General features: G+C 37.9%; 1 protein-coding gene across 3 annotated transcripts; it reads right to left on the bottom strand.

Moving 5' to 3' along the window:
• Positions 1 to 5,341: 5,341 nt before the first annotated feature.
• Positions 5,342 to 13,297, bottom strand: LOC103811899 (ubiquitin-conjugating enzyme E2 D3). 3 transcript variants are annotated; one of them, XM_009084899.1, is made up of 7 exons: positions 13,243 to 13,297; positions 13,126 to 13,157; positions 11,098 to 11,175; positions 10,183 to 10,288; positions 8,771 to 8,864; positions 8,231 to 8,280; positions 5,342 to 7,149 (listed from the first exon to the last, which is right to left on the bottom strand). In XM_009084899.1, coding segments are annotated over exons 1-6 (360 nt in total). In that variant the 5' UTR covers positions 13,244 to 13,297; the 3' UTR covers positions 5,342 to 7,149; position 8,231. The 3 variants fall into 3 exon arrangements, with proteins under 3 accessions (XP_009083147.1, XP_009083148.1, XP_009083146.1); XM_009084900.1 differs by lacking the exon at positions 8,231 to 8,280; XM_009084898.1 differs by lacking the exons at positions 8,231 to 8,280; positions 13,243 to 13,297 and having other exon boundaries at positions 13,126 to 13,179.
• Between the last annotated feature and the right edge of the window lie 738 nt (positions 13,298 to 14,035).

Raw genomic sequence — 14,035 nt, 5'->3', positions numbered from 1 at the left:
GAGCTTTTCCCACTTGCTCTTTGTCTCTGCGTATCTGCACTCTAGATTCTTAATCCTAATACACTGCAGTTGTTTTACCTGTACTCATCCAACCTAAACTCTAACAAGTTTCTTAACCCATTTTTTCAGTGTTTTTACAAGCTCTCCTCCCAGTTAGAACCACTGCAGCAACTGATAAGAGTAAACACATTATTTTCTGAACCCCCTTCCTCATGCTTTGCACCTCAAGATGCATTACTTGCCCTAGGTAATTGTGTAAAATCCTGGGTCATAATTGGACACACTCAAAGAGTCCCCAGGCACTGCCTAGCTAAGTTACATGAAAAACATTCCCCATCAGATCAGGGAAGGCCTGAGGCCACCCCACCCCACCCTATAAAGCCCAACATAATGTATGTGTAAACAGTAAGATGCCATGTAGATATAGACTGGCCAGTGGTTTTCCACAAACCTGTGTTTTCATGCTTCCATTCTGGAAAGTTGGAACAGTTTCCTACGACAGTCTTACCAGTATTGGAAAGAGTATTATGTGCAAAACTATGTTTCAGGGTTCCCTGCATTTTCTCAAAGCTTGAGTTTTCTCATATCATTTATACTTAATCCAAATAGATCGCTTTTTATTACTTCTTTCCCAGTTTATAAATAAATAGTTCAGACTACGAAAATTCACATCATTTGCACTAAAACAGTGATTCTGAGACACATCCTAGAATAGATCCTCACTATTTACCTTCACAAATTTGCCAGGAGGAAGGGGGTTATAGTTCTGTACATAAGGTTGCAAACTGCAGTTCCTCACTTAGATGACAAGAGAATCTGAGTCGTATGGTCAGTAGAAAGCTGTGTTCCAGAACATTCTTTAAAAAAACACACACCCCCAAAGCAAAACCAAAACAAACCCAAAACAAACAGGACTCTTGATCATATGAACAGTTTCTTTTTAGACTAGCATCAAATACTGTGAGGTAAGAAGTGCTGAGGCTTACCTGGCCAGAGGGGGGAAAAAAGCAAAACAGGCTTGATTTATAAACAAGCACAGGCTTCTCTTTTCCTCAACACAGCTGAAACTACCATATTCAGTGTCAATGTTTTCTAAGACAAGAACATTACCAGTTAGGCAGCTCTTCAAAACACAGGAAACAGCTTAGTTTGTGCATTCTCTCTAACGAAACATGACATCTGAGAAATTAAACTTCAGTCAGAATTCCTATCCCAGATAAAGGCATTTATTATTTCTGTCTCCACAACCTTAGTATGCCAAGGAGCTAGGGCAAAGCTCTCTAGCTAGCATTCCTCCCATGGGGACAAAGTTGTATCACCATCTTCTGAGCAACTGATCATACTCTGCACACGTTAAGTCTGTGATGGGACAACATACAGATAACATGAAGATTAATGAAATTAAGGCAAAAGCCAGAATTAGCTAGATGATTTGCAAAACAGGATTCTTAAGTACAGAGCTGGAGTATTTCTGCTTGAAGCTCCTGAAGGGGAACCAATCTCAACAGCAGCCATTTAGAGAGCAGCTACTCTCCCAGAGTACAGGTGCAACCCCAGATCAAAGATCAGTTAAAAGTGTTATAAAACATCTTCTGATCAACACTATGTGTCTCCCAAGGAAGCTTTTTCCTCTCACAAACCTTCACTGTTTGATGAAGATACTGAGATCTCACCAGTGCTTCCAATACACAGCCCCCCCCAGAAAAGCTATTTCGGGCAAACAAGTATGTTTGCCAGAGAGCTCACCAGTGCTTCCAATACACAGCCCCCCCAAAAAGCTATTTTGGGCAAACAAGTATATTTGCCAGAGAATTTTTCAAGTATTACATCATGCAGAGCTGTCCGATCAAATTCAGTTTCATTTCTGGTACCTATCACTGTAAAGATTATGTGTGTCACCTCCTTTAACCTACGGAAGGCAGACAGCTGCTCTAGAAATAGTTACAGTCATTAGTGTTGTTCTTTCCCCCAGAACTGATTGACATTAAACAAACCACTGCAAAGGAGAAAATAAAAGCTGACAGCTTTGAACTGCCCCTGCAGAAGACTTGAGTGTTTGCTTCTAAATGCACCGGCGACCAACGTTACTGCCAGCTTTGAACTGCCCCTGCAGAAGACTTAAGTGTTTGTTTCTAAATGCACTGGCGACCAACGTTACTGCAGAATTTACTGCTGTATTAACTAAGAACAGTAAGTCAGTTTATGAGCACCAGCTAAACAATCACAAGCCCCAATTTAGGAACTGTTCTGTGTACACCTGAGAGCTCATCTGTCTGCACTCTGAACTGCTTTTCCCAAGGCCATGCCTGAACTATTCTCTGTCAGGCTAACCTAGACACATGAAACTACAACTTATCAGCTGTCTTATTCCAGATTATTTTGAAACCATCTGGTTTTACACTAGGACTGCATGAACTGACAGCAACACATTTCCACCTCAACACAGTATGGGCAGCCTATCTTTACCTTCCCTTTACATCATATTCACCCAGTTTTGTTTCCTGCGTTACCACAGTATGGGCAGCCTATCTTTACCTTCTCTTTACATCATATTTACCCAGTTTTGTTTCCTGTGTTACGATGCTTTCTCTGCACTGGTCCTGCACTGTCATCAATATACAAGCCTTACACTGAAAATATTTTAGACATAATTTCAGCTTCCTTTTAAAATGTGCAACAACTGCCTATATATTTATGCCTTTTCTTTCCTGCGATGCTTTCTCTGCACTGGTCCTGCACTGTCATCAATATACAAGCCTTACACTGAAAATATTTTAGACATAATTTCAGCTTCCTTTTAAAAGCTTCCTTTTAAACCTATATATTTATGCCTTTTTATATTTATATTGAAGGCACTGGGGTAAAATACCATGCATTCCATGACACCAAGAACCAAAGAGCATAAAGCAAACTATGCTTTCTCTGCACTGGTCCTGCACTGTCATCAATATACAAGCCTTACACTGAAAATATTTTAGACATAATTTCAGCTTCCTTTTAAAAGCTTCCTTTTAAACCTATATATTTATGCCTTTTTATATTTATATTGAAGGCACTGGGGTAAAATACCATGCATTCCATGACACCAAGAACCAAAGAGCATAAAGCAAACTAATCTTGTGGGTAGCATTTTTTTGTTTTCAGGTTTGAAGGAATGAATATAGTCTGTGTTCTAGTAAAATAACCTTTATATCTTAAGATCCTTTATTAATCACAATATATCTCATTCCATTGTTCTAGTGCCAATTTGTTTAATTTATCTAACAGAGATGGTTGTCTTAGCCTAGTTTTCATGTATAGAACTATACACAAATCAGCGAAAACCAACTGAATTGAAAACTGCTTTGAACAACTATAAACACAGCAAGGAATCTTCAGCTGAATTCCAACTTCTACTATGCCTTAAGTTTTGTCAGGGACTTGCAGACTGAAGATTTCTTCTGAAGCATTAGTTACATTTGATGGACCTATGGTACCTGCTTCTGGTGATAATGCCTGTTAAAATACTATTCTTTATAGCAATGAAAGATTTGAAATAAAATGGCTATAGAGCAAACAGCTGAGGGGAAGCTGCAGGAAAGAATAATAAAAAAAGTTATTTAGTGCATTTCTGGCTGTGAATGTTTAAACCATTAAGTTACCTGTTAATTAATGCTAATTCCTTTTTGCATAAGCAACTATCCGATCTAATAGGACTGGTATCATACATCTGCACACCTATCTGCTACCTAGCTATCTTTTAATCATTTGTCACGCTGTAGTCCCATGCCTCCATAGCAATCATACTGCTGTGGTCTGCTTAAAGCCAGACTTAGCATCTGTAATCTTCATATGAAAACTATGGCACAGAGCAAACTGAGTAGTTTTCACTCACACATGCAAAAACGTGCATATACTCATTTTTCCAGCCAATACAGATGGTGTTGTGTGCATCTGAAGACAGAGAAAGAAAAACAATCCCTAATCAATGCTACAGATCAAGTTTTCCCTGAATCCTAAAAAGACTTTCTTGTGCTTCAAACTACTGAAAGTTTTTCAAGTCAAACTTGAATAAGATGACCGTAAACATGTTGTTAAATTCAAACCCTAATTAAACATAGCAAGAAATCGTTAAAAAATTATTCCAGAAACAACACTGAAGTTTCTTTCCCTGCTACATGTCTGTTAAATCTAAGTGCCTTGGCTCAACACTTTGTTCTCTATAAATACTCTTATTTTCAAATAAAAGTCATTAAAACAAAGGAAAGATAGATTTTGTTTATTCCAATACTATTCAGATGGAGCTGGCCCCGGTGTTCTGAAGCTATTATTACATTTATCATCCTGAAATAAATCTTTTACCAGAGCAGTATGGGACAACTCACTTTTCCAAAGCCTTCATTTTTTCACATGAAGTTCAAATTGGAAGGTGTTTTCCCCCCTCTACATGCTCCATAGTAGTTGAGATCCACTATGTACTTTTTAGACAATCTGTGGTCTTGATAGGTATATTAGTCATTGAGGTAATCACTAACTAAGCTTTTTGTTTTGGTAAAAGTTTTAGAATTCTTCGACATCACCTCATTAGCTCCTGTTAATCAGTTCCTCCCCTCAACCCCCTGCTTGAACAGCAAGTCCAAACAAAACTCCTGCAGGAAGCCTGCACAAGGCACTACTGAGACTACTTCAAGGGCAGAACACCTGTCATCTCCTACTTCACAGAGAGAAGATTTTACATCTTGGCATGACCTTCAGCATGCATATGTAACATCTACAATTCACCCTCATTCTTTCATCAAAATATATACTTTCTAATTACAAAAAATTATCACGGAGGGACCATGACAGATGCAAAAAGAAAAAGGTAGTGGTCCAAACCAGATTTCCATTCTCCATGTAATATTTTACTATCTTCTCCTTCCCTGGTGCTCCATCATCCACACCTCATTGAGTTTTCTAAAGCCTGGTGCCTCACATCTCACAAAACACCTTTCCAGTTGATTGTCTAAATGATTTCAGTGGCTGTGACTACACAACAAAGGAACAGGCATCAAATCAACACAATTACCAAAAAAAAAACCCAAACTGAGAGCAACATGTTTGTAAGAAATAAAAACTTTTACCTCAGTTGTATTGCTACTGGCAGCTGTATTCCAATTTCCTGGCAAAAATGGTATAAGCAAAAATCTCTGGTTAAAAAAGCAGAAATACTGCACGAACTGCAACTTCATAAATTTCAGAATATCTTCATTGCTGTTAAAGAGAGCCCAGGTTTCTAAACTTCAAGCCAACTAGACTGGAAAATAAGTTCCCTTTCAGAGTTTAGAACCAGAACAAACCATGTCCAAACTACATGTTCAAATTTTTATAAAAATTAAGGTTTAACATTTATTTTACATCTAGCTTTCCACATCCATGTGGAGACAAGGAATCAGAATGTACATAACTATAAGCAGTGCAAAAGTGGTGCCAGTGAGAAGTCACAGATGCACAATAAAGTGATAGTACAAGACTAGAGAAAATGAAGCTATGGATGTTAAGAATGGAGACCAAAAGAATTAAACAAGGAAAAATATGAAGGAAGAGGGCAGGAAGAGTCGGATGTTTAATAATGCCCTTGTTGCTGCAAAGATAAACTAATGGCACAAGACAATGTTTCTTGTAGAACAAAAATCCAATAGCAATGAGTCTTTATTCACGTTTAGTCACCTGACATGAAGAAAGTGTCGGTTGCATTAAAATAGTCATCAATGTAAATGGCAGCATGGCTGAACAAGTCCTTTTCAATGGTAACGAACATCCCACATAGTAAAGTCACTTCAACACAGCCTCAGGACAATTCCCACATCAAAACAGTACTTAATTTTATATATTTTTTTTTGCCTCATTATTACTCCCACATTAAGATCTTTCAGCTGTCAAGTGTACAAGGTGAAGAAAAAGGTTCTCAGTCAGCAAACACAGGTGCATCAGGAAGTATCTCCACGATACACCACTTCAGATCTGCCAGGTCCCAAGTCCATCCTTGAACGCTGGGCTCCCAGCACCACGTGTAGCACACTACTACAGCTACACTACTATGTTAGCTTATTAATTCTGCATACATCAGGCTGAGCAATGTGTCAACCTGCAACAGACTGAGCATTATAACTGAAAATGGCAAAAGATTCACTCTATTGAACTTTACATCATTATTTGATGTTAAACAATGAGGCAAATCCCAACAGTATATACAAAAACCAGCTTTGCTTTTACAAAAGACTTTGTTTCCCATATTGATTAATCCAGGCAGCTAACTCATTGGTTTATGCAACTTTATTGAAGAAAATAAATCAATTACTAGTAGAGCTATTAGTTGATCACTCATCCATTGACAACTTGCATCATTTATTCAGTGCTATATTAAACAGTGTTTTGGAAGACAGATTAACTAATAGCTCCAAAGCCTCCTAACAAAATTTAAATGAATTACAAAAATGTTTAGACCCTATTTTGGAATACAAGGGATGTTTGACTTCCAATTTCCATTCTCTGTAAAACAAGAACTGGTCATTCCTTTATTGACATGCATAAGATACATCACATTTTCTGTTCTGCTGATGCTATAGATTCAGTACCAATTCTCCAGACACATCAGTTATGAGCAAAAGTATATAATAAAACCTCAGTTCTCTAACACTGGAAGGTTTGGAACAAGATGGATGTTGCTACAGCAATGTTTACTTCTTTCATGGGAGAAAACAGAACATCCATCTCCCCTCCCCCCTTCAAGTGATATCTTCAGTATCTGTTAGAGCAGTGAGGAATGTTTGTTTTTAATCTCATAACCAAGTTAGAATGAAGACATTGGCCACATAATACACATGCTCCATTAAAAAAAAGTCGGAATCTTGGGCAATTGTTCTTGTGTAACTACTTTACAGATTCTAAAAGCAGTTATTGTCCAAAGCTGGAAGAACTAAAGTCTTCTCAGATGAGCATGTGCATGAATGGAAGGAGGTAAACAAAAAAATAAAAAAGATGAGGTCTGATAGGGGAGCAGCCGGATAAGAAAATCAAAAAAGGAACAGTAATTTAAAGTTTATTCCAGCTATAATGCAGGTTATTCTGACTTTAAGGTAGCATCACATGGCATACTTCTGAGTCCATTCCCGAGATATTCTGTTGTACCTACAAAGAAAAACAGGAATTGAATTAGTATCAGCATGAAAATGACAATTTCCCGAACAGTTTATGATTAAGTATCACTTTATCCCCATTTCCCTATTCTCTTTACAGTACAAGAAGTCTCTTTCTGTACTAAGATGTACTTGAACTGAAAAAACTGAACAACTAGTATATAAATATATATTTGTACAAAAAACTTCAAATTCAAGACGAGAAAATTTGCTAGAAGAAACAAGGGGAGTATTTTGTTTAAATATTGTTCTTAGGTAAAGATCATAGTAAGAAAATTTGCTAGAAGAAACAAGGGGACTACTTTGTTTAACTATTGTTCTTAGGTAAAGATCATAGTGTATCACATGCCGTAAGTAAAGATTACTTGGTTAATAATAACATTGGATACAGAATGTCAAATTTCCCATTTTAGAGAAAAACAACACTAAGCATTTTTTCACATTTAATACAAATGAATATAGTGCACAAACAACTTTTAAAAGGACAAGAAAAGAATATTTAAGCACAATACTTCCACAGGAACTAGCTGACAATTAGTTTATACTTAACTCCATGCTTGTCAGTAAGAAGTTAATTTTCAACTATACAAGCAGAATCCCCATACATTTTCCTGCTTTCTATGTGGAAGACAAATTCTGCGGAAAACCAAAAAGCTGAAATTTGGATTATCTAAATTCACCCAAGTCTATGCATGAAGTCTTGCTGCAGGGCATCGTTCTGAACTAAATTCTGACAAAATCTGGGTAAATACTTACCAGAACAAGTTGACAAGATGGTTCAAAACTCAGTAATTATTCCATACTTTTTTTTTTGGCCATGCAAGAGCAGGTTCAAAACTCAGTAATTATTCCATACTAACTTTTTTTTTGGCCATGCAAGAGCAATATCTGTGAGAAATAGTGACTAGCCAATACATTTCACACTAACCACAGATCAGGCTGTTAAATTTCCAGGTTCAGTAACTGGTGCATCCATTATCTGTTAGTTAATCCAGTGCCTTAAAGCATGCAGCACCCAAGTGCTGACATATTTCCATTTTGTTAAGTGCACCATAATGTGCAGATATTCTTACCCTACAGCATAGCGTATTTCTCTGTCCACTCTCTTGCTAACCTATTGTACCTAATTGGACAAATATATTTAGCATTAACATATATAGAAATCCAAAGTCTACTTTGCAAAATGTTAAAGATACCTAAAGAAAATAAGGTTGTTCCAACAGAGGAAAAAAGTTCTGCACCCTCTTTTCAAGGTGAGCATCACAATTAAAGGCTAAGCTGCTGCCAAAGGAAAGCACCAAAACAACACAGCTATCTATTCTTTATTATGAAGACCCTAACCATACTCTTATTTATGCATGCTAAGCAAAAAAACTGGGCAATACATACTGTAAAATACTTCCACACTCATGAGAAAAAGTCTCCTTCACCCACAACTTCAAAGATTTGTTCCTTTGTTTTTAAATTATGCACTACCAAGAATAGTTACTTCTCTGACACACAAGTTCTCTCCATCTCAGATTTTCACAAAAGGCTCACTGAACACAACAGTGTCTGACAATGCACTCTTATAAAGTTTGTTAAAAACTGGTCTTGTGCAACTCTGTACTTACTTGTCTCTGTCTGTTTTATAGATACGTGCAATCTCTGGCACTAGTGGATCATCTGGATTTGGATCACATAACAGTGAGCAAATGGATAAGAGAACTGAAAAAAAAAAAGTCAGCATTCTCAATAGCAAAACAAGAGCAACAATCTCAGAAACAACAATGCACAGATCTTTGCACTAGTACAATGTCAGCACAGGAGAAGACCTAAAACGGTGTTTTCCTCATAAACAGCCAAAATAAATTTGTAACTCTAAGTAAAAAGCCCAGAGTAACTTCAAAGTTTGTAAGAACTATTTGTTTCCTATTTCCCAATATTTAGAGCTGTCAGTAAGCACACAAGAACAACACTGCTGTCCCCTGCACTGTGACGTAACGTGGCAGCCAATGAAAGCACATTATGTACTCTGATGACCATGGTTTTCATCACTAAAACCAGAAAATCTTCCAATTTAAATTGCTTGGGTTTAAATCAGACTGAATTCTTTATCTGTTGGATGTAAGGTAACAATACCCTGGTCTGCACTGACAAAACCGTAAGCAGAACCAGGAGTAACAGTGTTGTAGACAAGTATGAGGACTTCATCTTTTACAGCAGCTTCAAAAGAAAATAGCGAAGCGCAAAAGTGTAGAGAATCCACATTCAAATCACAAACTGGGTTCTTGGACAGACAGGAATTACAAGTTCTCCAGACAAAAGAGCACTTTGATGGATCTTTTGAAGCCACAGTGACCAGTGGCTTTGAGGCAAAACAGTTTGATAACCATAGAAATATTTGAAAATTATCTGTTATTTACTATAGTAAAATGAAAAAGCTGAAAATCTTCTATTGCAACACAACATCAATTTATCCTGAAGTAGAACCAGTAAGCTTAGTTCATGAAGCAATGTATGCAACGCCAGTGCCCAGTGGCAGAAAGCAACATGTATCAGTAGCAGTTTTATTCATCTACCACAGATATGCCAATAGAACTCTGCAACGTAATTCTAGACAGACTCAAAAAATTATGCAGATTTCATTATTAAAAACTGACTTTCAATTAATCTTTAATTTAACATGCACGTGTGTATCTACATGGACAGCTACAAATTAGCAGTTTCTCAGCCTTAGCTCGAATACACCACCACAGGCCTGTTTCAATCCAAATGCTGGCAGATTCCTCTGGGACCCAGCTAGCAAACTCCACTAAGAATACTGAAGCAAGGAAGTGGCAAGACAAGGGTTTAAACGGCCATGTAGCAGAAGATGTTAAGAAAAACAATTACCATTAAATATGCAGTAAGGCATCACTATCAAACTGGCAAAACACAGGCTTGAATGAGTAAGGGAAATCAAAGAGTTGGGTGAAAATTCAAGACTATCAAAGCTAAAAGCACAGTATTCAATACAAGACAAACATTTCTTCACAAAAGTTACCTTTAGAAATAGTTAAAGCGGGAGACCACTGTGATCTTAGAATATCAAGACAAATGCTGCCATTACTGTTAATATTTGGATGATAGATTCTTGTTGTAAATGCAACCTGCAACAAACAAACAAACAAAACAACAAAAACCGAAGTGTGTTTGTGTCTGTGAGGACATTCTTTCCCCCCAGTCAAGCTATTAGTGAACTCAATTTACTCTAAAAGAAAAGGATCAAGCAGTGAGACTGCACTGAATTCAGGGAAATGCACCCAGGCCACAAGCTCTCAGTCTCCCATTACCAGGCACTGTTTCAGAGAGAGGGCAAGTATGAGGCTGTTTTTTAATCACAGCTGCCTGCATTGTGATGAACACACTCAACACAAGTGCCTGAGCCACAGTAACACTGCTGTCAAGGAGCTGAAGAACTTCAAACATTGCAGTGACTCCAAGGGTGCACTTTCATGTGGACTGAAAATTGGAAAACAAAGCTAGCGGCCGATAAAGCTACCAAAAAAAGAGCATATTTCACAATTACTGTCAAATTCCAAAAGACACCCTCTTCACTGATTTTAGGCACTCAGCAAGTTAATCCCTACCCATGGTGTCACATTCCTAGAGACCAATTCAAACAGCTACATTATTACTTGACAGTCCCCTCAGCTAATGAGTTTTCCTATCAACTAAGAAAACCAGAAACAAACCCAAATGTAACTCCAAGACATTTAGAATTCACACAGATAGAATTGCTCATAAAGTGCATGCTAACACATCCTTTACTGCAGTAGTCAGAAGGGGACCCAGCCATCTAACATACTGTGAGAATGCATGAAAACTTGACAATATTACAAGACAGAGGCTGACAATTTCTGTCCTGTACTGGTTCTTTAAAAAGCACTAATGCCACAGATGAGAAAGCAATACTTACCTTAGGTGGTTTGAACGGGTAGTCTGTAGGAAAGTGAATTGTCAGGAAGAATACACCACCCTGATATGGACTGTCATTCTGTCAAAGCAAACAAACAATTCTCCTATTATCGTCTTTAGGGACTAAATATCACTGAAGATCTTGTTTTTAAATAAATAAAAAAGACAAAATCTTTCCAAACAACTGAACTGTTTAATCCACCAACACAAAAGAAATACAATTAAAATTCAATTACTACTTCCTAAGACACAGAACACATACAAGTCACTTTCTGTGTGAACCTCTCCAAGCCATGGCTTCATAAAAACCAGCTTCTCTGACCATCCACTCAGAACTACTTGGCAAAAGCATAAAAAAGCTTCTGAGATAGCTCCAAGAAGTAATGTTAACAGACTGAGGGTCCTGTCAGATTCAAATCCCTCCAGTTCTGTGTTTGGAGCTTATTTGTTGTGATCACCCAAGTCTAGAGCAGCCACAGACATCTCTAAGGGTCCCCCATTCCCTCCTGTACGTGGCTTAGGCATTGCTCAGCCCTGTGGAAAACTTAAGAACATACAGATAACTCCTCGTTCCTTGAAAAAAAACCCAAAAGATCCCAACGAAAACCCAACCAAAAAAAACCCACCTGAGATACCATGTGAGGCCCTGAGGAGCCAAAATCCAAACATTTTACTGCACATATTCTGGGGATACATTTCAGCAACTACAGAAGCTCCTCTCAGAATGTGTTAAAGCAATGCAAGCTCTCTTACACCTCTCTAAGCACATCACCACCAGTATAATATCCTACTGCAGAGGTGGAAGACCAGATGATTAGTTCTACAACCCTTGTCTGTTACTAAAGGCATTAAACAGCATCACAGAAGCACTAGAACTACTAACACCATCCTTCTGTCAGGATACTGCCCAGTCTTGGGAATGCAGGTCCTTTTGAAACCACGAAAACCACACAGGGAAAAAAAGAGCTGTAGATTATTAAACCAGAAGGGGAAGCTAAAAATAATAATCCAAGTTTAAATTCGACTGATGTTTAATACCTCATGACCATGCAGGCATCAGCCATACAGAATATTCACACACACTGCAGTAGAAAACACTCCTTGCCATTTAAGCACGACTATAGCTATTGAACAATTCTGTCTTTTTGAGGTACCTAGTTACAACCAATGAGGACCATTTACTTTGGGATGAAGAGACATTTTTCCAGTCAACTCAACCTCTAATAAGCACACTTTCCATAGTGATCTCCTGATAACATGCCTGCAGCTATACATAAAAATCAGGGCCATTCAGCATCTCTGATATTTAGTTCCAACTTTGTAGCCTCACCAGAAGCATCACATTGTGGCTGTAGCTCTACTAGAATCCACTCTTTGCCTTCTCAAGTTACAGAAGGTTTTGTTTCCTAACTACAGATAACCAGCCCTGAGAACTCCGGATGTCAAGTGTTTCCAGGTTATGTTTTCAGTAAAGGCAAACATTTGGCTTCCTTAACGAGGAAAAAGTCACATTCAGGTTTCAGATGCTTACTGAATATTTAACACAGACTTTTTTCCTCCAGTCATAACTGAAACCTCACGTTTCAGTAATTTTTCCCCCCTTCTATTCCTAGCAGTATCTAGCAGATCTCAGCACGTAACACCAGCCCAAATAAGGATTCCCTGTTCTAAGATCCATACAAAAACATCCCAAATAATTCCTGACACTGGGACAAACTCCTAGTACCAAAGTTCAGGCTAGATTCAAATTTTAGAAAAAGTTAAATGCAAACAGGTTTCTAGTTTCTACATGATAATACCTAACACTGTCCTAAAGATCATTTCAGCTGAAATACGCATCCTCATAAAACCCTGAAACAAGAAAATAACTCATTTTTTCCTCTTCCTCATTTTCTGTTTCCGTGAAGAGCACCTCTAGAACTAAATTTGGATAAAGAGTGTTAAAAAAAACAAACCCAAAACTCCCCCAGTTTTCTCCTCAGTAAGAGCTACTGGTTTAGTATTACGTCACAAGAATTAGAATACTTACAGGTCCCATAATTGTGGCTTGCCAATGAAACACTACAAAAGAAAAACTCCGCATTATTATCTATGCATGATATGCTTGGAGTTAGCAGAGCAGAACAGAAAACTTAAGATTACTTACTGTCTTTTTTTGCTGAACACTGTGCTGGAGGATCACGGGCTAAGTCACTAAGTTCCTTTAGGAAAAAAGCACGAAAGTACTGTTCAGTGAAGGAATGTGGATGAACAGAGTCATTTTCACGCCTAGAAAAAGCTTTAACAGTTTATTCCATACACAAACACAGAAGAATGTGCAATTAACAACTACTAGAAACACTAGACTGGTATCAAAAATATCTGTAAAAGACAAGGAGCACCGAAATCAGCTATGAAGGTGAACAGCTACAATGACTGTGCTTTTCCAAACACATGTCACTACTGTAAAGACACCCCTGCTGAAGGAAGGAGAGCAGGACACAAAGCCTCAAGTGGGCAAAGTCTAACCCCTTTCTGATCAAGATTTTAAAGAATTCAGTCTTAGCTGGAGAAGCCTGAATTGGAAGGAGAAAGCTATTGATGAGTCTTCATGAAACAGGAAGCACTGTGTGTGAAACATCTAACATTAAAATTCAGAACAGAAAGAAAAATCCCACAGAAACTCAGTTCCACTTCACCCACTACCTCCAGCAAAGATATACCTTACATTGATTAAAAGAGAGGAATATTCAAGAGGCTGACAAACGCTGGAATCAGGCAAAATATCTCTATTTTTAATTTTACATTTCACATTTAAGACAACTATGCCTTTAAAATTCTAAGTAACTGAGCTGCAGGAACAGTTCCCTCCCTCCCTCCCCCATCACAGAGGGAATGGAAACAGAAACTTCAGATGGAGGATTCCGTCTGCAGTAACAATACCACTGTGACCAATCAAA

Source organism: Acanthisitta chloris, unplaced genomic scaffold, assembly GCF_000695815.1.
Source record: "Acanthisitta chloris isolate BGI_N310 unplaced genomic scaffold, ASM69581v1 scaffold18231, whole genome shotgun sequence".
NCBI classification, from domain to species: domain Eukaryota; kingdom Metazoa; phylum Chordata; class Aves; order Passeriformes; family Acanthisittidae; genus Acanthisitta; species Acanthisitta chloris.
The sequence above is the reverse complement of the archived record's forward strand: the minus strand, read 5'-3'. Positions and strand labels throughout refer to the sequence as shown.